Raw genomic sequence first — 25,651 nt, forward strand, 5'->3', positions numbered from 1 at the left:
AGTCAAAGATTTCTTCATAAAGATAAAATAAGTTTATTGCAATTTGATTGCATCACCTAAAATATAACTCTTGACTTGAAAATGTGACCTTATGTCTTATGAGGTCTGAAAGAAAAAGGAAATTGATGGCATTAAACCTGCAAGTTATTTTGCAATCAATGACTGCTATTATGTACTGCTACAGAGCACATGTAATCAATTGTTGAGGAAAGTTGGACCAAATTTCCATCCTGTCCAGTATAGCTGATAGATCTCCTCAAAATATATTCTTGCCTTTAGAGGGTATGACCCCAAATTGATGATGCAAATATAATTTTGTAAACTATTTTTAAAGGGTAGAGTATCAACCAATTAGTGATTCCCAAATATCTTGATGGTTTCTGCTGTAAAAACCAACATCTGCAAGATGGAACAAAAATTTAATTTTCACAGATGCTTTGGAGTCCTTAAAGATGAAGATGGACTTCAAAGACTATATTCTTACCAGATCAGTTTTGAGAGAGGTGAAGGCCAAAGAAAGAAAAAATAGGATGTACAATGAAATGAGACTTCAGATTTAAGTTGATCACTTTAGCGTTTTATATTTCTTGAGCCCATAGTGATTTTTCAAAGAACCGACTAATAATTGACAAATATAATACTACCGAGTTACATCTAAAATTTGTTTTGTGAGCTAGTCAACCAATCAGAGCCAAATGGCGACCAAGAGCAACTTCTTCAAACAGGCCTGTCTTCCATGATTTTACTGGGTTAGTTCTACAGTTCATGAAAACAGGCTCTTCTCAGGTCTTCTACATCTTTCCCTTAAACTGACACTCCAAATCATAAGCTTGGTTTTAGAAACAGGTTTAAAAAGTAGAAAGTTTTACTCTCTTATGTTTCTATGGACAATGAAGTTTTATGGAACTTTAAAATATTTGCTTTGTCCATGAGTCTGTATGCTCCTTAAAGTCAAGGATAGTGCTATACTCATTTTTCCATAGTAAAGTGAAAAAAAAACACTGCATAAATCTAAATTCTGATATGCCAGTTAAAGTTCCATACCCAGAAATCTGCAGAATTTTCTTACATTTAAAGCAGAAAGAGACTACTGATACACATTTTAATGCTATTAAAGCAACATAAAAAATTAATCACAATTATCATTACATTTGTTTTAAAATACTGGTTATTTCCATCACCTCTCAGATTTTCAAGTCTTTTCTCCCATCGTGGCAGATGCCCAAACACAAGAGAGAAGGATTCCACATTAAAAGCTTACAAATTCTGACCTAATTGAGGAATGTCTTATCAGCATGCAGTATTCTGAAATCTGGCATTTTGTGGAAAAACTGTACACATTTTCAGCAACAGCCCTACCATCTACTGATCTGACAGCCATAATGAGAAGAATAAAGTACATGGTGCTAAGTGTTCACTTACCGTTATGAGACATCCCCACAGCAAGGCATTTCTGAAACCGACAGTACTGACATTTATTTCTACTTTTTTTGTGGATCCGACAGTTAAGATCACACCTATCATAAATAAGCTTCAATCTGATTGTCCTCCGGAAGAAACCCTGAAAAGGGATATGAAAAAAAAGAAGCAAAATTAAAGTCTTTGTGACACAAGGAAGCAGTAACATATGGTTAAAGGCACCTTGGCCTGGGTATCAGAAAACGTAGGTTCTTGACACAGTTCTGTCACTGGTGGCTTTAGACAAGTCACTTAACCTCTCTGGAACTCAGTTTTCTTTGCTATGAAATAAAGAACAAGAGGATCTCCAGTGTCCTTTTTTAGCTCTTACTCACCACATCCAACTGATGTCATTCAACAGATCTTGGCTCTACATGTGGATTTCAGCATGCTCTAAATTTAATGTGATGCAAATAAAACACCATGTAATCAGTTCAGTCTCTCTGCAAATCATTCCAACAGCATGCTCCAGCCTTTATAATTGTGTTAAGCAGTTTGGCAAAGTTATAATCATTTCATTCTAAAACATGATCAGGGCCAATAAAAATCCACATGTGGATGACTTTTTGGAATTCTCTATGTTGCATAATTTCCTACAGAACTGGTTTCATTTATTTATGCAGTTGAAAGAGTGCACCATAATCGCTGCAGCATACAAATAAAAAGAGATAATAGGAAATAACAGGAGACGTAAAATATAAATCCTTAGAAAACCAACTGCTATCTCAAAATAGCAAATACGTTGATTTGAGGCTAACTGAATTCTGTGATAGTTATATATTTTTTGAAAGATCTGAAAACATTCTAACCAGAAATGTTTCCTAATTCCATTTTCCTGTTCAGCGTATTCCACTTCGTTTCTTTTGTGTTCGTCTTCATGAAATCAGTTTTTAACCCTTTCAATTTACCTGGCCCTGTTTGGTACAAAAAGCACGGATTCTACCACTGGCATGCATTTTAACTTTCTCCAGATTTCTACCTTGAACTCTGGATAAGTCTATTCTACTGCTTACTTGACATCTTCACTTGGAAAGCTAACGGCCATCTCAAACGCAGCATGTCCAACACCAAGTCCTGATATTACCTACAAACTCACTTCAGCTTTCTCCATCTAAGTTGATGCAATGCCACCCTCCCAGTTTCTTGAGGTAAAATCCTTAAAGTCACTCTTGACTTCCTTCTCTCATGTGGAAAGCTTTCTCTAAATATACACTTGCCTATTTCCCTCATTGCCTTTAGGTTTTGCTAACATCTCAGCTTCTCAATGAGGTTTATCCACCCCATTTAACACTGTGGCCTGGCCTGGCCCCCACCTCTCTTCTGGAACTCAATCACCTTTACTCTGCTCTAGTTTTTCGGTTTTTTCCAATAGCACTTATGACTTTCTAACATCTCATATAATTTACTTATTATATTTGTGTTTATTTTCTGCCCCTTTCCCACTGCCCAATAAAATTGTGACCTCCATAGGTGCAAGGAGGGTCTTTTATGCCCTTGGATATGACCCAAACACTAACGACAGTGCTCTATAAAATTTGATGAATAAATATATGTGTCACTTAACTCCCTCTCTGGGCCTCACCTCTCCCATCTGTAAAACGAGGAGGCACTTCCATCTCTGATATTTTGTGATTCTAAACTATGACTGAGATATTACAAGGCCATTGGCATACTCTTTTCCTTTTATTTTTGTTGCTATCCTATTAATGTAATGTTAATCACAAACATGTAGAAAATACATGCAATTATAAAACATAATAAGATCACTATCACACATAAGCCCACTGTCCAAGCCAAGATTTAAAGTCATAACCAGAATACTGATGTATTCTTCCCTTACCCAGCTCCAGCTCCCCTGACAACATGATCATTATTCCCAATTTTGTGTTTATCATTTCCTTGACCTTTAAAAAAATATAGTTTTATCACACAATATGTAAAACTAAGTAACACATTGCTTAGGCATGATTGTTTGGGGCTTCATTAAGTGGTATCATACTATATGTAGTTTTTTGGGATTTTCACTTGATAAAATTTAGTGTTTCTAATATTTATCCACTTGGTAATATTTTCCTAATATTTATCCACTTTCTTGTGAGAAGCTATGATTTATTCATTTCCACAACTACATAATATTCTACTGTGTGACTCTACCACAATGTATTAATCTATTTTCATTTTGATAGGTGTTTGACTTGTTGCCAATTTTCTGCTATTATGAACAGTGCTTCTTCTATACAGATTGTAAATTTATTATGATGCACATGTACAAGAGTTACCTAGGAGCAGAATTTCTGGATTGTACAAGATGTGATTGTTAAATTTTACAAGATAATGCCCCAAAGTGTTTTCCAAAATGATTATATCAATTTACACCCCACCAGCAGTTTATGAAAGTTCCAGTCTGGCCAACACTTGATATTGTCAGACTTCTTAACTTTTGACAATTTAGTATGTGTAAAATAGAATCTAAGTATGATCTTAATTTGTATCATTTCCCAGTTCTCTAATGCATTAAAGTTGAATTTTGAAATTCTTTATATATTCTAGATACTGATCTGTTGTCTGTTCTAGGTGTTGTAAATATCTCCTCTACGGCTTACTATGCTTGAACCTTACTATTTAAGTCTTTTTTGTTTTTTCAACCTGTAAATATTTTCATTTCACTCTCATTCTTGATAGAGTACTGGGTATTCAGTTACTTTCTCTTAAAACTTTGAGTTCCCATTTTCTTTGTGCTTCCATTGTTGCTATTGAGAGGTCTGTTGTCAATCAACTTTGAAGGTGTTTTTCTTTCTTTTCTCTTTGATTCCCTTTATATATGCTATCTTTAGAACTCTGCAGTTTTACTACAGTGTGTCAAGGCATGGATTTCTTTTCATTTACCTTTGTGGACATGTTGTTGTTTTCTGTATCCTGGTTTCACGTGTTCATCAGGTCTGGGACTCCAATTAGATTAAGGGTGAGACCTTCTTATTCTGGCCTTCAGATTTCTGAACTTCTCTTTTATATTTTCCATCCTCTTTTCACTAATTACTCACTAATATTGATTGCAGAAGCAAGCATCAGAACAGCAGTCAAATAAGACCAGGAAAGATGCATGATTACAATGACAAAAATAAAAGCAAACATTTCTCACCAAAGTCTGCCAACGAGAATAGTTCTGCACATAACTCTTCTATTCATTAATGAAGAAGACATATCTTTTTAATATTCAAAGATCCTATGAATCCTTAAAGACCTAAAAGAGGCTTCAAATTCTAGCAGTTTCTGGATGAGACATATTTTTTCAGACATTGTTATCTCATTCTCAGTAGTTCCTTTGCATTTATCTTCTAGTATAGTAGTCCTCTTTTTTGCTGGTCCAGTATGCCATTTGACCCTTCCATTAAATTTTTATTTCAATAATTATATTTTTCACTTTTAGAAGTTTCATTGGTTTATTTTCAAAGCTGCCTGGTCATTCCTGATAGTCTGTTATTGCTTGTTCATTGCTGTGATTCTGCCCCATTTCTTTAAACAATTCATACACAACTGCCTATATTCTATATCAGTCAATCCCAATATTTGCTTTCCTTGGATAGGGGCAGAGAGGTCTAAGTCTGTTTGTTTTGTTTGTTTACTTCTGATGAATGTCATTCAAGTCGATTGCCTTATCATGTTCTTGCTGATATTCTATTTTGAACTTATTTCTTGACCTTAAACTGTGGGAATCCTACAGAGTCTAAATTGGGAATTCTTTCCTCCAAAGAGGATTTGCAGATACTTCTGTTGGAAGCCAGGGGCGCCATTGACTTGTGACTATTTCAGACGCCCCTGAGAATCCTGGCTCAATTCAAAAGCCCCAGCCTCAGCTCCTCCTCACTGATGGCTCAGAACACTGCTACAGGCATCTGCAAGGCTGCACATTAGTACTCCTACGAGCACCTATCATGAGGGAAACCCCACCCTCTAAATGCACCTGCAGCTTATAGCTCAAGACCTAGGATTTGTTTCTTTGTTTTGCTATTGTTGCTTTGGAGAGTTTTCTGTACCTCTTATGAGATCAGAAATATTTCAAAGAATATGTTCTACAAAGGATCTGCCGGAAGTTGAAGCCTCTTCAATTCTCATGGGGTTCTGAGGACCTTTAATTATTAAAAAGGTGGGGTTTTTTTTTTCACCGATTAATAGAAGGCTAATGTACCGAAATGTTCTCACTGACAAAGGTTGGTGAGAAATTTTGTTTTTATTTTTGCCAATGTGATCACATATATTTTATGATATTCCTTGACTGCTTTTCTGATTTTCACTTTTTCAAACTAATATTAGTAGTTGAAAATGCTGCTTGGCTAGCTGACAATGGGGCAGGTTCCAGTATACTCAGTTATTTGGCATGATTAGAGAGGAAGGTTTTTTGATAAGAGAATTATTTGATAAGAGAACGTTATTTAAGTTCAACCCTTAAAAAGCAAATTTTTGTTTTAACTCATATGATGTCTTTCAAAGTATATCATGTTCTTTTTGTGATGAATCAAGGTCTTTCAATGTTAAAGAATAATTACTCTGAATATCACTTATGTACTGTATGTGTACATAAAATCTTAAACTGAATATACACAGACTCCAGCACACAGCTTGGAGCTTGCTTTTAATTTTTTTTTTTAACACTAAGTTTACGATAACTGACTGTTTTTGTCATTTGACTCCTTCAAGAAATATAAGAGGAAGATATAAGGCTATTACTCAGTGTTTTTCTGTAAATTTGTTTATTTATTTGAAGAATAAGCCAGGCTTTTCCAAATTTTTTTCATATTACTGATAAAGAAATACTCTTTAACAACACTCTTACTACTTCAGAGTCTATAAAACAATGTATAATTTCAACAACTTACTCTTCTGACTATAGTGAAGTCTGAATTGGTGTGATGGAAGGCATCAGTCACCATTTCAGAAAATTGTTTTGTGTATATATTTATTCAAAAGTCTTCACATTTGTCTGTGAGAAGGTGATGCCTGTTTTTTTGTTTTTGCATTTTAAAAAATTTGCTCTGACCTCTCCCTAATTGCTTTACTTTTAACAGACTTCAGGTGCAATGAGACCTAAGAATGGTATTGTTAACTTTACAATGAGATTAAAAGCCCTGTATTGGGCCTGTATTCAGCTTTCCCACGAAATGGTATGGCTGATAGAAACCGAATCAATGAGCTATCATTGGCAGTGAGAATATATTAAAAACTCTTCCTGAGGTACGGTCCTATATAGAAATACAAAAATGGATTACATTGTATTGTATGGCAGATTGTATTCACTTATATTTTTAGGTAGGTCTATGGTTCTAAAATGATCTTTCACTAAAGATGAAAAAATACAGTGGAACCTACCAGAAAAAAAAAAGTGTCCAAATTTGTAAGCAATAAATGACAGCTTTGTAAGCTCTAAGGTATACATATCTTTCAGTAGCCAAAGGTTATATTTTACCTAAGTCTGCAATATTAATACACCTAAGAATCTGTCACTATTTTACTTTAACCCAAACTCAATCGTTTTATTCCTGTGTGAAGTCTGGCAAGGATCACTAATATAAACTTGTTCCACTGGCATTGCAAAATGTTTAACAAGGTCTACTAACAGCCAGCTTAAGCAATATATCTCTTCTTCAATCCATAAATTAGTCTTCAGGTTTGTGGTCAACTGTATGTTAATTATTTGTATATCCTACATTCTGCTGAAATGGCAAATGTTAAACTGTCAAAGCACCTTTCAGAAAATACATTCAGTCACGTGCCACATAATGACGTTTTGATCAATGATGGACTGCATGTATGGTGGTGGGCCCATCAGATGAGTACCATGCAGCCTAGGTGTGTGGTAGACTATACCATCTAGGTTTTTGTAAATCCTGTAGAGGAGGAAGAAATTTTCCTCTACCCTCTAGGTCCTTCTGTCTGGTCTAAGAATTAAATTGAATGAGACAGATTAACAGGATAAAACAAACAAAAGTTTAATAACATGTATACATGGGAGAAACCCAGGAAAAGTGAATAATTGGCCAAAATGGCCAAAGCCCTCACCTTAAATACCACCCTCAGCTAAAGACAGAAGAAGATGTTGAGGGCGGGGAGAGTCAGGGCCTTCAAAGGGAAGGAAGGCGATTCACAGGTAGGTGAAAGGAGCAAATGTTTGGAAAACAAGTGTTTGGCCACAGAAACAGAAGAACTCAGAGGGGAGCCCAACAGGCTTTTCTAGGTTCCTCCTTATCTACCACCCAGTTCATGTGATGCTAAGGTGAGAGCTCGCTTCCTGAGACAGGGTTTTTTTTGTTTTCTGAGGAAGATTGGCCCTGAGCTAACATCTGTTGCCAATCTTCCTCTTTTTGCTTGAGGAAGATTGTCGCTGAGCTAACACCTGTGCCAATCTTCCTCTAACTTATGTGGGATGCCACGACAGCGTGGCTTGATGAGTGTGCTAGGTCCACACCCGAGATCTGAATGTGTGAACCCCGGGCCACCAAAGTGGAAGACATGAACGGCTGGCCCCCTGAGATAGGTTTTTTTAATCTAAATTCTTTTAGGCAGTTAAGGAGGAGGTAACAAGAAAAACCTTCTGAGTCTTTTGTTTCTTAAAAATAATCAGCCCAAGGGGGCCGGCCAAGTGGTGTAGTGGTTAAGTTCACGCACTCCACTTTAGCGGCCTGGGGTTCACAGGTTTGGATCCCGAGCATGGACCTACACATCACTCATCAAGCCATGCTGTGGAGGCATCCCACATACAAAATAGACGAAGATTGGCAGAGATGTTAGCTCAGGGCCAATCTTACACACACACACACAATCATCCTAAAATAACCCCTACGGGTGGCAAATTTTGTTCCCCTTCAGTACACTCTATGATGTTTGCACAATGACGAAATCACTTAATGACATTTCTCAGAACATATCCCTGTCATTAAGTGGTACATGACTGTACGGGTGAGTCAAACACATTTGTTGATTTCACTTTCCTGGCTTTTCACCGAGTACTGTTGATAAACTAAGTAGATATCTTTCATTACTGACAGCCACTGGTCTAATTTAGCTACATTCAGAGTGTGGCAGCAATTTTTAGTTCCAAAGTGGCAAAGAATGAGTATTTCTTCAGCCTCAATGCCTTACAAAAGTGGTTCTCAAACTTTTTGGTCTCAGGACCTCTTTACTCTCTTAAAAATTACTGAAGATCCCAAAGAGCTTTTGTTTATGTGGGCTATATCTACCGATATTTATCAGACTAGAAATTAAAACTGAGAAATTCTTATGTATGAGAACATACAGGCAAACATTCCATTAGGCATCAGAGCTATGTTATCATTCCATGTGATGTAGCGTCTGGAACACGCCACTGCAACTCCTGAGAGAATGAGAGTGAAAATGGTAAATAACAACAAAGTATTATTATAAAGATAGTTTCAACCTCATGGGTGTCTTGAAAGGGTCTCAGGGACCCCTAGAGGTCTCCAGACCACACTTTGAGAACTGCTGACTTATACTTGGAGAAGCCAAATTATATTATTCCACTAACATTTTTCTTATTCTTATCTTTCAAATGAATAGATGTCTAGTTTCCCTTCCAAGGTTGGCATAGCCTCCTTTGCAGTTTAGGAAGTCTGTAAGTTCATATTTTGGAAGGTTTGCAAGTTACGGCAGATTGGTATACAATCCTCTTAACTTTCTCCTATTGTTTTTGCTGATTTGTCTGTGTATCTATGGTAGGTCAAAGACTCCTGTGTGCTCTTCAGGTTTATTAGGGGTTCCTTCTCCATCTCTGCTTAAGACCCTCTCTGTTCCTACCTTGAAGTCACTTTGATCTTCTCCGCCCTCTTCCCTCTTCTTTGTGCTACTTCTTATCCTGCTTGCTTTTATTTTCTAAGTTTTTGTGCCCTCGGAACTTAGCTTTTATCACTATAACCAACTACTCACAATGTTTTGTCTTTTAATTTTTAGCTGTTCTCAGTAATGTTAACTCTCCACAAATATCTGACTAATAGAATCATGGTGGAACTATCTGTTTAAACATCCTAGTTTTCTAAGTACTTTACCAGCCCATAAAAAACAATAATTTATGGTATAAACTTAACCAATCATATTGTTTTTATTTATCAACATAAATTACCAAGATGACTAAAACTGAATGGATTCTTCAGGTTATTTCTCAGAATTTAGCAATAATTTACTCACTCAAAAATTGTATAAATCTAACCCAATAAAATGACATATCCTTAGTACTCATTGAGATCTTAATAACAGACTATGCATAATGATTTCATATAAGATGACAGATATTTTAGTTTGGTCTTAATCAAAGAATGAATGGAGTCATTTTGGAATTTAGAGACAAATAAGACGTTGGATAGCTAATCTAACCAAGTTGTTTATACATGAGGTGACAGAGGGCTAAAGTGTTTATGTGATCAGGTAGTGACTTTATTAGGTTGTCTTTAGAATAATCAACTGTTTGAATTGAAGAGATTTTACAGATCATCTAATTCGACACCATTGTTTTATAGATGCAAAAACTTAGGCAGAATGTGGCTACAAAGTGATATATGTAAAAGCATCTTGCACAATATCTGGTGCATAGTAGAAATTCAATAAATACTAATTTCCTTTTTTGGCCTACAATCCAGTTGGGAACCCAGATGTTCTAATGCCTACCTAACTGCTGTTGTATATCTTTATTCCGAATTAAAAGCCCAACTGAGGAGTGAATGTGATCTTATCTTATATAAGCAGTGTTTATGTTCTAAGGTAAATATTTATGAACAACTTATTCTGAGCCTTGGGGTATATAATAAATACTAGTCTATTACTATTTTATTCGCCGAGTATATTAAAAAACATTATTTAAAAAGACTATATATTAAAATATGAATGGATTAATATTTTATTAAAAACTGGGAAGAATATTATTAAATGTGTCCACTTTCCAAAATACCCTTTTTCACAAAGAAAGGAGGTGAGGAGAAACAGTATGTCCTTCCCCAAATAATTCTCTCTCTTTGCCTGTCTATAACACATGGCTCAAACTGATGCTGGAATGAGAAAACACAGAGCACTGGCTTAGGAGTCACAGGATATGTTCTAGTCCTAGCTCTGCCACTTACGAGTGGATGATCATGGGCAGGTCTCACTAATTCGTAATTTCTACATCTGTAAAGTGGCCATAAATAAGCTCAACTTTATAGGACTATTCTAAGGATCAAATGAAGATATCTATCTATCAAATCTGTCAAGCCTTCCATACACAAAATATTATACGGTAGAGTGAAAAAAAACACTAGAAGATTCAGGAAATCTGGGTTCTGGGCCAGCTCATCACTGTCTTGCCGTGACTTTGGACAAATCACTCTATTTTTTTTTTTTTAATCTGCAATGTTCCAGGGTTGAATGAGCTCAGTGCCTCAAAGGACCAATTTGGAGAATGGGAAGTGAGGCAAAGCAGCCCTGCTTTTATCAATTTTCTTAGGTTTTCAAATATTATATCATTTGAAGAATGGGTTTTACCAAAAAAAAAAAGTTTGACAATCTTATCTCAATTCCTTGTCATGTGTTTCCAACAGGAAATGATATAACGGGTAAATTTTCAGCAAATTCTTTGATGTAAGATTTTTTTTCACCTTGCATCCTTCACAAGCATGAACTCCATAGTGGAAGCCCGAAGCTTTATCTCCACAGACACGGCATTCAATTGCCATGAGAGAGCTGGAGGGCTCTTCATGAGGCTTGCTGTGCAGCTGAGTCTTTTCTGAATAATAAGGTGGGGATGCAGGCTCCACTTTGATCGCACCTATGGATAGGAAAATGTGAGTAGATAATTATCACATGAAAAACAATGCTAAAATGGCAATAGGGCAAGTTAACATAGTACACCTTACTGCCATATTTTGCTTATTTAAGTGTGGAAGCACTAGGGAACACACACACACACAAAAACAGAGGAAAAAGCAGGCTTTGTAATCACAGGCAAGTCACAACACCTCTGAGCCTCACCTGTAAAAATAAAAGAGGGAAGGGAATTAAGTCTATGGTTCTATGACGCTTCTATACCCTGTAATACTAAAACTCTAGCAGACAACACATAGTATTTGAGACAAATTAGGGTTATTTTGCTACGTAATGTGATGTGTCATTCATCACAATATTAAATTATGTATTTTTATTTAAATGTTGCAATTTAGAAGTATTTTTTAAACCATTCCTGCAAAAGAAACACAGAAGGAACATTGGCACAGAAAGGTAACGGTAACCCCAGCTTGAAGGTACATGAAAAATAAGAGACCAGGTTACCCTCAGTGTTGAGTCTGAAAAGGTGGTTTGTGAAATGATCTTTGATAGAGAGTGAGAGAACCCATGGAAAGTAAGCACCACCTTCTTTCTGCTGGTTAGGATCAGGACTATTAAACGTCCATATTAGGCTCCAACTGAAAACCACATACATAAATATAACCAACTATATTATTTACCTAAAAAAAACAACAAGAAATACAGGAAGTTCTTACTTATTGTCAAGTAATGGTTGCCAAATACATAGTGGTGGCTTTGGAAAACCAGCATATCAGCACACACAGAGATAAAAATCAAGGAAATAGCATCATAGAAATTTATTTTATCTTGAAAAGTGCAGTTTTAGTTTTTCTTGAGTCTGATGTTTAGATGTGAGTTGAGTTAATGGCATGAAGATTTATCAATAGATTACAATGTCAAAATTTAAATTTGTGCTGAAAATAGGTTTTGGTATAAGCGTCTCAAACTGCAGAATAAGGAAAAATAGATTATAATTAAGTAATTTAGTGATGATAAGTCATATAAGGTAGCAAATTGTTACTTATTAACTTATAAGTGTCCAAAAGAATTAAGAGTTTGGGTGATGGACTCTTGGCCTGAGATATATCTGGCAATGTAATCACGCTAAAAAAAATGCTAAGAAGGAAAAAAGCAAGAAAAACTAGAAAGGAGAGGAAGGAGGAAAAAAAGAAAAGAACGATCTGGGGTATCTAGTTTTAGTCTCTGGAACATTTATTCCAGTGTTATTGAGAGATTAGTCCAATTCTAGTCTTAGTAGTCTGAACGGTGAAAATAAAGATCATACTTTGGTACTCTTGAAGCTTCAGGTCATACTTATAATCAACCATGGGATCAGCTCTTGCAAATGGAATGTCTTCATAGTGTGGAGCAGAAATGCTGGAGAAATCAACAGTAGTGAAGGGCTTGATGTCAAAGGAGTGGGAGTGATCATCCATTACAGAGAGATCCACAGAACTGATTCCAAAGTTGGTGGGCCAAAATGGCATCTCCGTGTCAACCATGGTAATTTCTGAAATGGAAAAAAGAATAGCTATGAAGTTAGTCCTGGAGGACAGAGCAATCTTCTAAAGATATATAGCAAGGGAACTGACAGAGTCTTTGGTAAAGAAATCTCATCTAGGTAATCACAATGAGGCAAGAGAACATAACCACCTTCTTACTGCTTCCAGGTTGTTTTACTAAAGGATAGAAGTCACCCCTTACCTGGATATCACAGGAGAGACCCCTATAATAGTACTGATATATATAGTGTACCCATCTAAACGTCCTGCAAACAGCCCTGCTCTTATTATCTCCTACAGGAGATCATCAATCAAGGCTGTTAATGATTTTTTTTTCTCCCCAAAGCCCTGATACATACTGCTATATCCTAGTTGTAAGTTTTTCTAGTTCCTCTATGTGGGAGGCCGCCACAGCACAGCTTGATGAGTGGTGTGTAGGTCCGTGCCCAGGATCCAAACCAACGAACCCCGGGCTGCCAAGGGAGCACATGAACTTAACCACTCGGCCACAGAGCTGGCCCCGTTAATGATTTTTAAAGAGCATAGGGTTCTGGGACAATTTTACTTTCTTGAAATTAGAGATCCTAAACATTCTTCTCTTTAGGATGAAAATTTTGCTCCAGTATTTGTGTTTATAATGCTTTTGTGTGACAGAAAAGTTGGTATATTAAATTTAGGTAAGAATTTATTCTTTAACTGCATTATAAAATAATTTTGTTCTTAAAGTAATACAAAAATGAATCTTTTTAAAAAGGGAAGATCCCTTCGGTGCTATGAAAACTCACTCAACTGTTTATCTTTTTTGTGCATATACCTTTCCTTAAAGAGGAGAAAGTGTTCCCCATACTGAGAACAGAGAGGTTAGAGATACGTGGAAACATATTTGATTATAAATGGGAGAATGTCAAAATGAGAATCTAAGAACCACCTCCAAAACAAAAATGGAAACAAGAAAACATATAAGCTTTAAGCAATAGGAGTCTGTCTGACTCGGTTTACCTGAAACCAGTTCACTATTCAAAGCGGTGCCAAAAAAGTCTTTTTTTTTTTTTTTTTTTAAGATTTTATTATTTCCTTTTTCTCCCCAAAGCCCCCTGGTACATAGTTGTATATTCTTCGTTGTGGGTTCTTCTAGTTGTGGTATGTGGGACGCTGCCTCAGCGTGGTCTGATGAACAGTGCCATGTCTGCGCCCAGGATTCGAACCAACGAAACACTGGGCCACCTGCAGCGAACCCAACCACTCGGCCACGGGGCCAGCCCCCCAAAAAAGTCTTTTAAATGGTAATTCTTTAGTCAAAAACACCAGTGGAGAGCTGTGGGAATTTTGGATTGCTGACAGTGGAGCAAATAAATGAACTGTTTATAAACTCTAGGGCTCCTGAAATCATAGGCTTATCCATCTTATTTGCAGTCATATCCCCACCAGCAAGCAAAAAGCTTAGCTCATAGTAGGTGCTCATTAAACATTTATTTATTAAATATCAAATGAATTGATGAAGTGGCTGTGAAATTTTAGCAGAAGAGGCAGAGAAGCGGAAGCAAACCAGCATTTACTGAGTACCTCCCACGTACCAGACATATTGTACCTTTTATTCCATATAACCCGAGATATTATCTCCTCTTTAAAGATAAGTAAGCCAGGACTAGAGAGGTAAAGTGACTTGCCCAGCGTCCAACAGCTAGTAAGTAGGGAATTCAAACTCAAGATTGACCCAGAAGCCCTAGTGTGTATATATTCCTTTATTCTCTCATTGATGAAAACATCGTATGGAGGAAGGGCTACTCTCCAAGGGGCATCTGGGACTAGGCCTCTTGTTCTTTCCCAGCAAGCAGAGAGCCAAGGAATTTACTCTGAAAGGCTGCTTCTTGCATGAGGTTAAAGATTCCAGTTGTGGTCTCCATAAGAAAAACAAAATGCCTTGCAAATACAAATAAGGAGACTACTCCTGTAAATGTGCTTCAGTGGTTCCAAGAGGACTCATTAAGCACCATTTGGGTTCACATGTCTGAATATGTACATAAATAAGTACCCAAACAACCCTAAGTTATCTGTGTTAGCATATAAACACTACACACCATAAAAAGGAATGTGCATTGGTGATAGCTTAAAGGTCATACTGGGTCTCAATGACATCCAGAAAAAAGTTTGTGCTCTTAATGATGGGGGCGCCCATCGAACTGTGTCCTTTGTTTCAAAATTCATCTAAACCTGCCTAACCTAGGTCACTCCATTTACTTTATCCAGCTCCTCAGCATGCTTAATTTACATTTCTCTTTCCATTTTTCCTAGTATAAACTACTTTCCCATTAAAATAGACATCTTGTCTCAACTGTAGTATCCACAAAAGCGAGTTTATCAATTATTTTTCATTATGTCATTGCAAAATTCTTCTGCATACAAAATAAAGGTTGACTAAGTGAGTCAAAGGCAGTGTACATGCCTTTGTATAAATACTGGGAAACGAAAATAAGGATGCAAAAAATATCTGTGTTGCAAGAAAAATTGGTTGCTCATCATTTTACAGGTTTGTTTCACTTTAAATATCTGACTTCAGTGACTCCCTACAGACCAAAGCCGTGCTTCTTAATACAGGAATCATATCCTAGGGGTCATCTATTTTATGGAAAAGCTTTGAGGAAAATTTTAATGTTAAAATGGCCATTTATGTGTAAATGAACAGAATGAAAAATTCATGTGATTTTTTTAAAGATGTAACATGAAACTCTTAAAAAAAATTGTACTGGTACTACTTTTCATGGTCAAAAGAATGCTATTTTTTTAAAAATAAACTTTATTTTTAAAAAGCAGTTTTAGGTTTACTTAAAAATCGAGCATAAAGCACAGAGATCCCATATACCCTTTTCCCCTCCACCCCTGAAACACACAGTTTCTCCTGTTATTAATTTGAATTTCCCCTATTATTAACACTTGCCTTAGTGTGGAGGGCTTGTTACACAATTGATGAACCAATATTGATACATTACTATTAACCAAAGTCCATAGTCTACATTAGGGTTCACTCTTTTTGTTGCACAGTTCTGTGATTTTGACAGACGCACAATGTCACGTATCTGCCGTTACCGTATCATACAGAATAAAGTTTCAGTGCCCTGAACGGCCCTGTGCTCCACCTATTCATCCTTCTCTTCCTACCCCCAAGAATGCTCTTTCTGCTGTCCTCTTCTATAAAGGGCATACTGGTGAAGGCAGGAGAAGCACTGAGCAATAGAATAAATTAAAATGTCTTAGCTTGGCATTCAAGGCCCTCCCTGCCACAGTCCTAACTTACTTTTTCAGCCTTATTTTCCACTACTGATCCCAGACCTCACTCCCATTCTTGGCATATCCCATGGTTAGGCATGTCATACTATTTGCCCAGGTTAAACATGGGCATTTTCTAGTCTGCTCATCTTTGTACATGAGGCTGCTCTTCTTCCCACCCCGCACTGCTGCACATCACAATCCCTTCTGTCTTTCCCACAGCAGCAGGAAATCCCACAGTAGTCCAAGTGCTGCTCTCTCCATGCAACCTTCCACGAATTCTCCACCTTAAAAATCCTCTCTGTGTCCCACAGCGCTTTCTACCACCCCTTTAACACTGACAGAATTACCTAGACACAAATCTCTACCATTAGATTTCAAGTTCTGGAGCCCAAGGACACTGTTTTATTATTCTGTTTTCCCTTTAGTCCTTGTGCGCAGTGGTTGTTTACTAAAGAACAGCCAACTGAATGATCATATTTTATAGAGAAGAGTAGAATGAGTGTTCAGTTTTCTGTGAAAACAAAAATAAAGATACATTCTCAATGGCTTAGTTTTGCTAAGACTTACGCGCCCCAGAAAAGACGGTTATCTTCAATATTATTAATAAAATACAACTTAAGCCATAACACTTCCTCTCAATGTATACTCAGCTTTTCTCTTTTGTTTACTGCAGGAAGAAGATTAGGGTCCTACAAAGTTGTTGGTTTTATTCCCCTCATGGAAAGGACAAAATAAGAAAGAAAGACAGCTTGGCTCTTCATCTCTATGAAAACATTCTGCTTAAATACACATTTTCCCTTCCCCCTTTCCCTTCTCCTTGTCTTCTTATTCTGGGACATTTTAACCTAAACAGTACTACTCCAAGGACCATAGTTGTGGGAGGCACCGTGGTTCCCTGGACATTTTATTTTATTTTGACTTAGAGATGGGCAGAGGGAGTCTGCTTCTAATTTCACCTCTATAAAACATAAGCTACTGTTTCTGCCAAGCTATAGGACGACAAGGTGTTTTTTGTTACTCTGTGCAATTACCCATGAAAGCACAAATGAACAAATGAACTACAGCCCTTCTCAGGGATAAGTAACATTGTGTGAGCTCTCCAGCTGGGAGACAGGAGTGTGTTGCATCAGGGTGTATCCATTAATTTCCCAACCTTTAGTGTGTTTCACAGAGGCAGAAGTCTTTAGCCAGAAGTGGTGAGGAAGGACATGAACTTGGTCCATTTATCACAGACCTTCAAACTTAGCTTTAAACTCTCTTCTAGGCAACGAGCAGATTTTTCACAATATTCTAAAGTACAAGGTATTTCAACAAAAATACAACCAATATCATGCAAAAATGAAGTAACTTCTCTAATCTGATAGGCATCACTATTTGGGAGCATGGAAGTGGATCAGAAAAGATACTAAATTATAAAATCAAGCACCAGAACTATATGGTTTACCTTTGCGGTTTTATCTTGTCCCTTATGAAAAGAAAATAAAAATTTCTATTAGAACATCTGGGGAAGTGCTGCATCTCCTTAACAACTCCATTAGCTAAGATTAATAGAATCCTAAGTCTTTGCTAAGTATTGTGCCAAATACAACACTTGGATTGTTTCATTTAATCCTCACAACAGCCCTGTGAGGAGGTACACTTATAATTCTCCTTAAAGAAGAGGAAACTGAGGCACAATTATGGAAGTAAGTAACTTGCCTAAGAATACACAGTTACTAAGTAGTAGAGCTGGGTTATGAACTGCAGACTTTCTAAAGTGAGTACTGGTTAGAAAAACAAATCTTTTTCTGGTCTTTCAGTTCTATATTAAACAACAATTAATTTCAGCAAACTTTCAATGAACACCTATGATGTGCCAGGTGCAGGAGGCTGGGGCGTACTATGAAGAGTAATTCTCAAATAAAGGCTTCATTAGAGAAACACGTCAGGCTGTGCAACAAGAGTAGCACCAGGAAAAAACCTTTCACAGATTCTGTGACACTTAGTAGTCTTGTTGGAAGTGACCTTAAAGAGACACTTAATCACTCATTGTTTTTCAACCCCTTTGAATTTGTTTCAGTTTGATGTCATAGCACTCATAGATATGTTTCTAATTTATTTATCTAGCCCCTCCTTACTGATTCATGCCAATCATTTTGCAGTGTGAATTGACCTGGGAATTTTCTAATTCCCCTCCCATTACGATAGCTGATATCCAGAGACAAAAATTATCCTGAAATATTAGAGCGGAAAAGCCCTTTTAGAGATAATCTAAGCTCCTCATTTGACAGATGAAGAAAATGAAGCCAAGTGACTTGCCCACGAGTGCAGTTAGTTAGAGGCTGACTGAGTAAGAGTCAGGTTCTCTGCCTCCTACCCTAGAGATCTCTGCACTGCATAATGGAGTCGTCACTATAGGTAACCAAGTGACTTTTATTACATTGACAAAGGGACTTTTAACCTATGCTGATTTTCATAAATCCAGATTTTTTTTGGTCTTAATTGATTAATATATAGAAATGACATCAAATTTAGGAAGGAAAAAAAGTCTCACGCAAGCAGCCATTTAGTGGATGGCAAATTATAACAGAATAAAAAAACTTCAATAGAATTTGTTTCTAACAAAAATAATAAAGTCTGAATTGATTAAAAGGTTTAGAGAATAGTCTAACAAAGTGAGCATTGTATCAGTCCACGTTTTTCCATAATAAATACAAGTATCCGTATTTTGTTTGTTTGTTGCTCGTTGCTGGTCTGAACATCAACAGTGAAGGTGAATGAGGGCCAGTATCATGTTAGATACCCTGCGTTTGAATCCTATCCTATCACTTGTCAGTTTTGCAATCTCCTTCTACCTAATTATCCCCAACTGTAAAATAAAATATTGCCTACCTCATAGAGTTGTTGTGAAGATTAAATTAGATAATCTAAGTAAACTGTTTGCCATAAGGCCAGACACTTAATAAGTTCTCAATAAATATTGGTAGTTATTGGTAGTAGTAGTAATTTTTGTACATGTTAGTAACCAGACTACTAGAATCATGTAAAAGGTGTACTAAAAGCCTCCAACACTACCACGAGGGGACAGGAAGAGGAAGAAACACTAGCAAAGTCCTATTGTTCAAACAAGACTACGCCTAAAACAGATGTCCTGTTTAAAGACCTCTGGAAAAGGATAGTCCGCAGCTTCTCTTGGTTACTGATTCCAATGCATAATTGTCCTTCTGTGGCCAGGAAAATATATGTCTTCTCTGGCACTTCTCCAACTATGTTTTACATATGTTAATGATGTCCCTTTTAAAATACTTAAAAAGAAAAAGATTCTGGTAGGCCAATAAATTTAGGAAATGCTAGTCAAGCAAGGTTAAATAAGTTTACTGCAAGACTTCTTAGACTCATATGCTATTAATTCATGAGAATACAAAAAATAGAGGGGAGGGCACTGTATGTAATATTTGAGGAGTTTAACATCGGATGGAATACAGTTTGTGAAGTGATGGTCTAACCTATGTTGCAGTTTGCAACTTTTTTTTTATTTTCTAAACATATAGTTATCATCCTCTGCATATTTGCCCTTTACCACATGTACTTGAAAGGTGTTATTAAATTGTCCCTCAGGTTTTCTTTAACTTTAGGGTGAATAAGGGCAAGAATTTACGTTGGTTAAAACAACAACAAAACTCAAGAGAGAAAGGATTTCTCACTTAAACCACACAGAAAGGAATCACTTGTAAAGACTAAGGCTCTTTTTATAGAGACTATCCTAAAAGCCTCCAGATAGGAAAAAAAAAGTCCCATACAGAGGATCAGGAATCAGAAAAACACTGAATTTCTCACTAGCATCACTGGAAGCTGGAAAATCAATAGAGCAAAGTCTTCAAAATTCAGAGAAAAAATTACTTCCAATTTAGGATTTTATACTCAGCTAAACCATCAATCAAGTACGAAAGTAGAATAAAGACATTGTCAGAAATATAAGGCTTTAAAAAAAGTCACCTCCATGCACTCTTTCCCAGAGTTCTATGCTAGAACAAAAGGAAAATATGAGATCCAAGAAACAAAGGATCTAAACCCAGGAGAGGGGTGAAGGGACAACAGATCCCCAGCAGCCTAGAGAGAATGGAGCAGGAGGAAGAAGGCCATGTGAGATCACCCAAGAAATTAGAATGCTAGATATATTTGACCTTTTTTTTTTTTTTGAGGAAGATCAGCCCTGAGCTAACATCTGCCAATCCTCCCCTTTTTGCTGAGGAAGACTGGCCCTGAGCTAACATCCGTGCCCATCTTCCTCTTCTTTACATGTGGGACGCCTACCACAGCATGGCTTGCCAAGCGGTGCCATGTCCGCACCCGGGATCCGAACCTGTGGACCCCGTGTGAAGTGGAACGTGCGAACTTAAATGGTGTGCCACTGGGCTGGCCCCATCTGACCATTTTGAGAGGTTTTTTTTTACTCTGTCAGAGAGTTTGAACTAGTGGTAGATATGCAGAAAAAGAATAACAATAAAAATGAACAATTACTAAGTAAAAATCTAAGTAAAAATAAAACAACTCCAGAAAAACAAATAGCTATTCGGAATCAGAAGTAGAATTGGAGTATACTACCTGGCTCAATTTTAAGCAGCACATTCAAATTTTTTACAATGTAAAGATGAACAACTGATTTAATTTAAATTACAAATAACCAATTGTAAAGAGGAGGGGGAGGAGAAGTGTGTGTTTTGGGAAGGGGAGTGTGGTGGTAAACAGCTAAATGTTGATCTTCTACAGCAGGAAGTCAGTGGGTAATGAATGCAATTTAAAACATAGCAGTACAAGCATGGGATTGTAAAGATATGGAGGCAAACACCATGGAGGTAAATATTTAAAGGAGTTAAAAATCACTGTGTCTGAGCAGTGGGTAGTGGGTGTGGGACTGAGGATTGCTGTTCTTCATTAAAAGCATTATACTATCTGACTTTTAAAACTATGTACAAGTATTACTCTGATAAAAGTAAAAATTAAGTTAAATATTTTAATTGTAGTATTTCCTCACAATTTCACCTAACAGAGGGAGTAAACATACTCCTCGCATGTTTTTCTGTCCTCTTCATAGGAATTATCATGAAAGAACCTGGAAAAGTAGAGAATATTTTAATGTAGTTTCAAGTAAAATAAAGGAAAATCAGAAAATGTTGGTACTTGGCCAATAGATGACTGTCCTTTTGACTCAAGCGTTTAAAAAATGAATTCTACCAATTCATTTCCTTTCCTTCACTGGTGTCAAGGATTTTGATGAGTAAAGGAGGAAAAGACTGATCCCATTAGCAGAAGTACAGTTTAACAACAGCTAATAATTTTTAAGCATGTACTATATAATAGCCACTGTACCTTAAACCCACTACGTATGTAATTTATAATTTGTTAATGTATATATAATAATTTACATGTATAAAAAGTCATATGGGTTACATACAATTATTATCAACCCCCAACAGACTGAAAAAATTAGAAAGGGGTTAAGTGATTTGCTCAATGTCACACAGCTAGCACGTACTGGAGCTGGGGTTTGAATTCTGTTGTAGTTTCTCTGAATAGAGAACCTCTTATTTTGAACACCATGAATTAAGAAAAGGATTAGAAATGGATTCATTGGTGTGTCATATGTTTCTTCAATGTACGAAAATATATTTTCATTCTGCTGTCTACTTAGACTATGATAAAGACCAAATCCAATGCTTCTGTGGGTGATGGCCCGTTGATACTCCCATTGACGGCCTTGGCAGAGGTGGAGGCATTCTAACACATGTCTATCTATGCACATTTCTTTATAAAAAGTCAGACAGTCTCAAAGCATATTTTCAATTTCAGATCAACAAGGGAATATCATCAGCTTTAGAGAAGACCATGCGCATTAATGCTTTTTAAAAGTTCATTTTCTCTTGCATGGGCCACTCTCGCTTAGATAGCTTGTTTAATCCAGTTCTGAGGTTCCTGGAGACAAGAAAGATTGCAGGATTATGCCCTCATCCGTACTAATCATTTCTTCTGCTCCCTTAGCTGCAGAGTCAAGTCCTCTTTCTCATTATGGTCAAACCAGCTGAAGGCTTGTTCTGCTAAAACCACCCTCACGTGTTTCTAAAGGGAAACTTACTAACATCCCATCCAGGACTAAGGCTAAATCTGTTGAACAGTTAATCACTCTGGTCGAGTCGAAATTCCAACCTCGCCTAGCACACATCGGCAGCAAGTGAAGAATGGTACTTAGGTCAGAAAAAAGGAACCAGGATGTTGCCCCCCGGGTGGCTCCCTCTGCACATTTTGGTTTTGGCCTTACAGCAACAGGGAAATGGAAAGGGGAGAGAAGACACTGAGTGGAAAGGAAAATAAAAGGAATGTTCCAGAAATGTATAACTACTCCAAAAGAAAGGAGCCGCCAAGGGCCTGCTGAAGTACTGTTTCTCTTTGCTTTGTCCACCCCTCAAACATTGTAGAGGACCTCCTGAAATCAGGGAAAGACAGAGTGGGTAGGTGGTTTCAATAATGTTTTACTACTGAAGCGCCTCCAAGAGCTTGAAATTATCACAGGGGGAAAGTCACTGTCTTGCTCAGAGTTGTTTAATCTGGTAAAATGACGTGATGCATTATGCTTCTGTTTACTTTTTTGTTTTCAATTCACTGTGCCAAGCACTCTTAACGAGAAGACAATGGTCTTAAGCTAAACAAATACTGAGAACAAAAGTGTCAAAACAGATGTAGCCAGATCCCTAGTGGTTATGGGGTGATTGCAGACTTTCACTGGATTTCATACATCTTATCTGAAAACATAGCACCACATGATATTAAAACATCTATAGTAAGCATTTTTCATTTTTGAATCTTCCTCCTGAGCAATTACAACATTATCAAAAATATTCTATATGAAAGTATTTAATACAATTCAACCATTCATCCATCATTTAAAAAAACCTGTTAACTAGGAAGAAAAGGAAACTTCATTAATCTAATAAAGAATATCTATAAAAAGCAAACAAAAACTCTAAAGTAGCCATCATACTTGATGGTGAAATATTTAAAGCTTTCCTCCTGAGAGCAGGAATGAGAAAGGATACAAGTCATCACTACTTCTGTTCGGCACTGTTCTGGATAACTATCCAACGCAACAAGAGAAAGAAAAAGACACAAGGATTAGAAAAGAAGAAATAAAACTAAAGTTACAGGCATGTCTTGGAGACATCATAGGTTTGCTTCCAAATTACCGCAAAAAAGCAAATATCGCAATAAAGGGAGTTACACGAATTTTTGGTTTTCCCAGTGCATATAAAAGTTATGTTTACACTACAGTGTAGTCTATTAACTGTGCAATAGCATTATGTCTTAAAAAAGCCTACACACTTTAATTAAAGATACCTTATTGCAAAAAAATGCTGACCATCATCTGAGCCTTCAGGGAGTCATCATCTTTTTGCTGGGGGAGGGTCTTGCCTCCATGTTGATGGCTGCTGACTGACCAGGGTGGTGGTTGCTGAAGGCCGGGGTGATTGTGGCAATTTCTTAAAATCAGACAACAGTGAAGCTTGCCACATCAATTGACTCTTCCTTTCATGAATGATTTCTCCGTTGCAGGTGACGCTGTTTGATAGCATTTTCCCCACAGCAGAGCTTCTTTCAAAATTGAGCTCAATCCTCTCAAACTCTGCTGCTGCTTTATCAACTCAGTTTATGGAATATTCTAAATCCTTTGTTGTCATTTCAAGAATCTTCACAGGATCTTCATCAGGAGTAGGTTCCATCTCCAGAAACCACTTTCTTTGGTCAACCAATAGAAGCAACTTCTCATCTGTTAAAGTTTCATCATGGGATTATAGCAATTCAGTCAAATCTTCAGGCTCCACTTCCAGCTCTCGTTCTCTTCCCGTTTCCGCCACATCTGCAGTTACTTCCTCCACTGAAGGCTTGAACCCCTCAAAGTCATCCATGAGGGTTGGAATCAACTTCTTCCAAACGCCTGTTCATGTTGCTATTTTGACCTCTTCCCATGAATCATGAATGTTACTAATAACAGCAAGAACGGTGACTCCTCTCCAGAAGGCTTTTGACTGACTTTGCCCAGAGCCATCAGAGGAATCACCGTCCATGGCAGCTACGCTCTTACAAAACGTATTTCTCAAAGAACAAGAGCTGCAGGTCAAAATTACTCCTTGATCCACGGACTGCAGAATAGATGTTGTATTAGCAGGCTTGAAAACAACCTTAATCTCGTACATCTCCATCAGAGCTCTTGGGTGACCAGGTGTATTGTTCAAGAGCAGTAATATTTTGAAAGAAATCTTTTTTCTGAGCAATAGGTATCAACAGTGAGCCTAAATTACTCAGTAAACTGTGTTGTAAACAGATGTGTTGTCAACTAGGCTTTGTTGTTCCATTTATAGAGCACAGACAGAGGAGACTTAGCATAATTCTTAAGGGTCCCAGGATTTTTCAAATGGTAACTGAGCATTGGCTTCAACTTAAACTTACCAGCTGCATTAGCCCCTAACAAGAGAGTCAGCCTGTCCTGTGAAGCTTTGAAGTCAGGCATTGACTTCTCCTCTCTACCTATGAAAATACCAGATGGCGTCTTCTTCCATGATAAGGCTGTTGCATCTACACTGAAAATCTGTTTAGTGTAGCCACCTTTAATGATCTTAGCTAGATCTGGATAACTCGCTGCAGCTTCTCCATCAGCACTTGCTGCTTCACATTCATTTTATGTTCTAGAGACAGCGTCTTTCCTCAAACCTCATGAACCAACCTCTGCTAGCTTCAAACTTTTCTTCTGCAGCTTCCTCCCCTCTCTCAGCCTTCACAGGATTGAAGAGAGGTAGGGCCTTGCTCTGGATTGGGCTTTGGCTTAAGGGAAGGCTGTGGATGGTTTGATCTACCCAGACCACTAAGACTTTCTCCACATCAGCAATAAGGCTGTTTCACCTTCATCTCAGTCGTGTGTTCACTGGAGTAGCACTTCTAATTTCCTTCAAAAACTTGTCCTTTGCATTCACAGCTTGGCTAACTGTTTGATGGAAGAGGCCCAGCTTTCAGCCTGTCTCAGCTTTCAACATGCCTTCCTCACTGAGCTTAATCATTTCTGGCTTTTGATTTAAAGTGAGAGACGTGTGACTCTTCCTTTCACTTGAACACTCAGAGGCCATTGGAGGGTTATGAATTGACCTAATTTCAATATTGCTGTGTTTCAGGGAATAGGGAGGCCTGAGGAGAGGGAGAGAGACGAGGAATGGCCAATTGGTGGAGCAGTTAGAACACACACAACATTTATCGATTAAGTTTGTCATCTTATACAGGCACAGTTCACGGCACCCCAAAACAATTATAACAGTAACGTCAAAGATCACTGATCACAGATCACCATAGTAAATACAATAATAAAGAAAAAGTTTAAAATATTGTGAGAATTACCAAAATGTGACAAAGAGACATGAAGTCAGCAAATGCTGGTGGAAAAACAGCGCAGATAGACTTGCCTGACACAGGGCTGCCACAAACCTTTAATTTGTAAAAAAAAAAACAGTATCTGTGAAGCACAATAAAGTGAAGCGCAATAAAACAAGGTATGCATATACTCACAGATGACATTATTGTACAAAACA

General features: G+C 37.3%; 1 protein-coding gene across 3 annotated transcripts in view; it reads right to left on the reverse strand.

Moving 5' to 3' along the window:
- PPARG (peroxisome proliferator activated receptor gamma) overlaps positions 1-25,651 on the reverse strand; it is a 130,377-nt gene that overhangs the window by 37,179 nt on the left and 67,547 nt on the right. For all 3 annotated transcript variants that reach the window (XM_044754060.2, XM_014838392.3, XM_014838391.3), the window contains 3 exons: positions 12,563-12,787; positions 11,091-11,260; positions 1,423-1,561 (listed from right to left, as the gene is read on the reverse strand). In XM_044754060.2, the coding sequence (XP_044609995.1) occupies positions 1,423-1,561; positions 11,091-11,260; positions 12,563-12,779 (526 nt within the window). In that variant the 5' untranslated portion in view covers positions 12,780-12,787. The remainder of the gene's footprint in view (positions 1-1,422; positions 1,562-11,090; positions 11,261-12,562; positions 12,788-25,651) is intronic.

The sequence above is a fragment of the Equus asinus genome, chromosome 21 (genome assembly GCF_041296235.1).
Source record: "Equus asinus isolate D_3611 breed Donkey chromosome 21, EquAss-T2T_v2, whole genome shotgun sequence".
Taxonomy (NCBI): domain Eukaryota; kingdom Metazoa; phylum Chordata; class Mammalia; order Perissodactyla; family Equidae; genus Equus; species Equus asinus.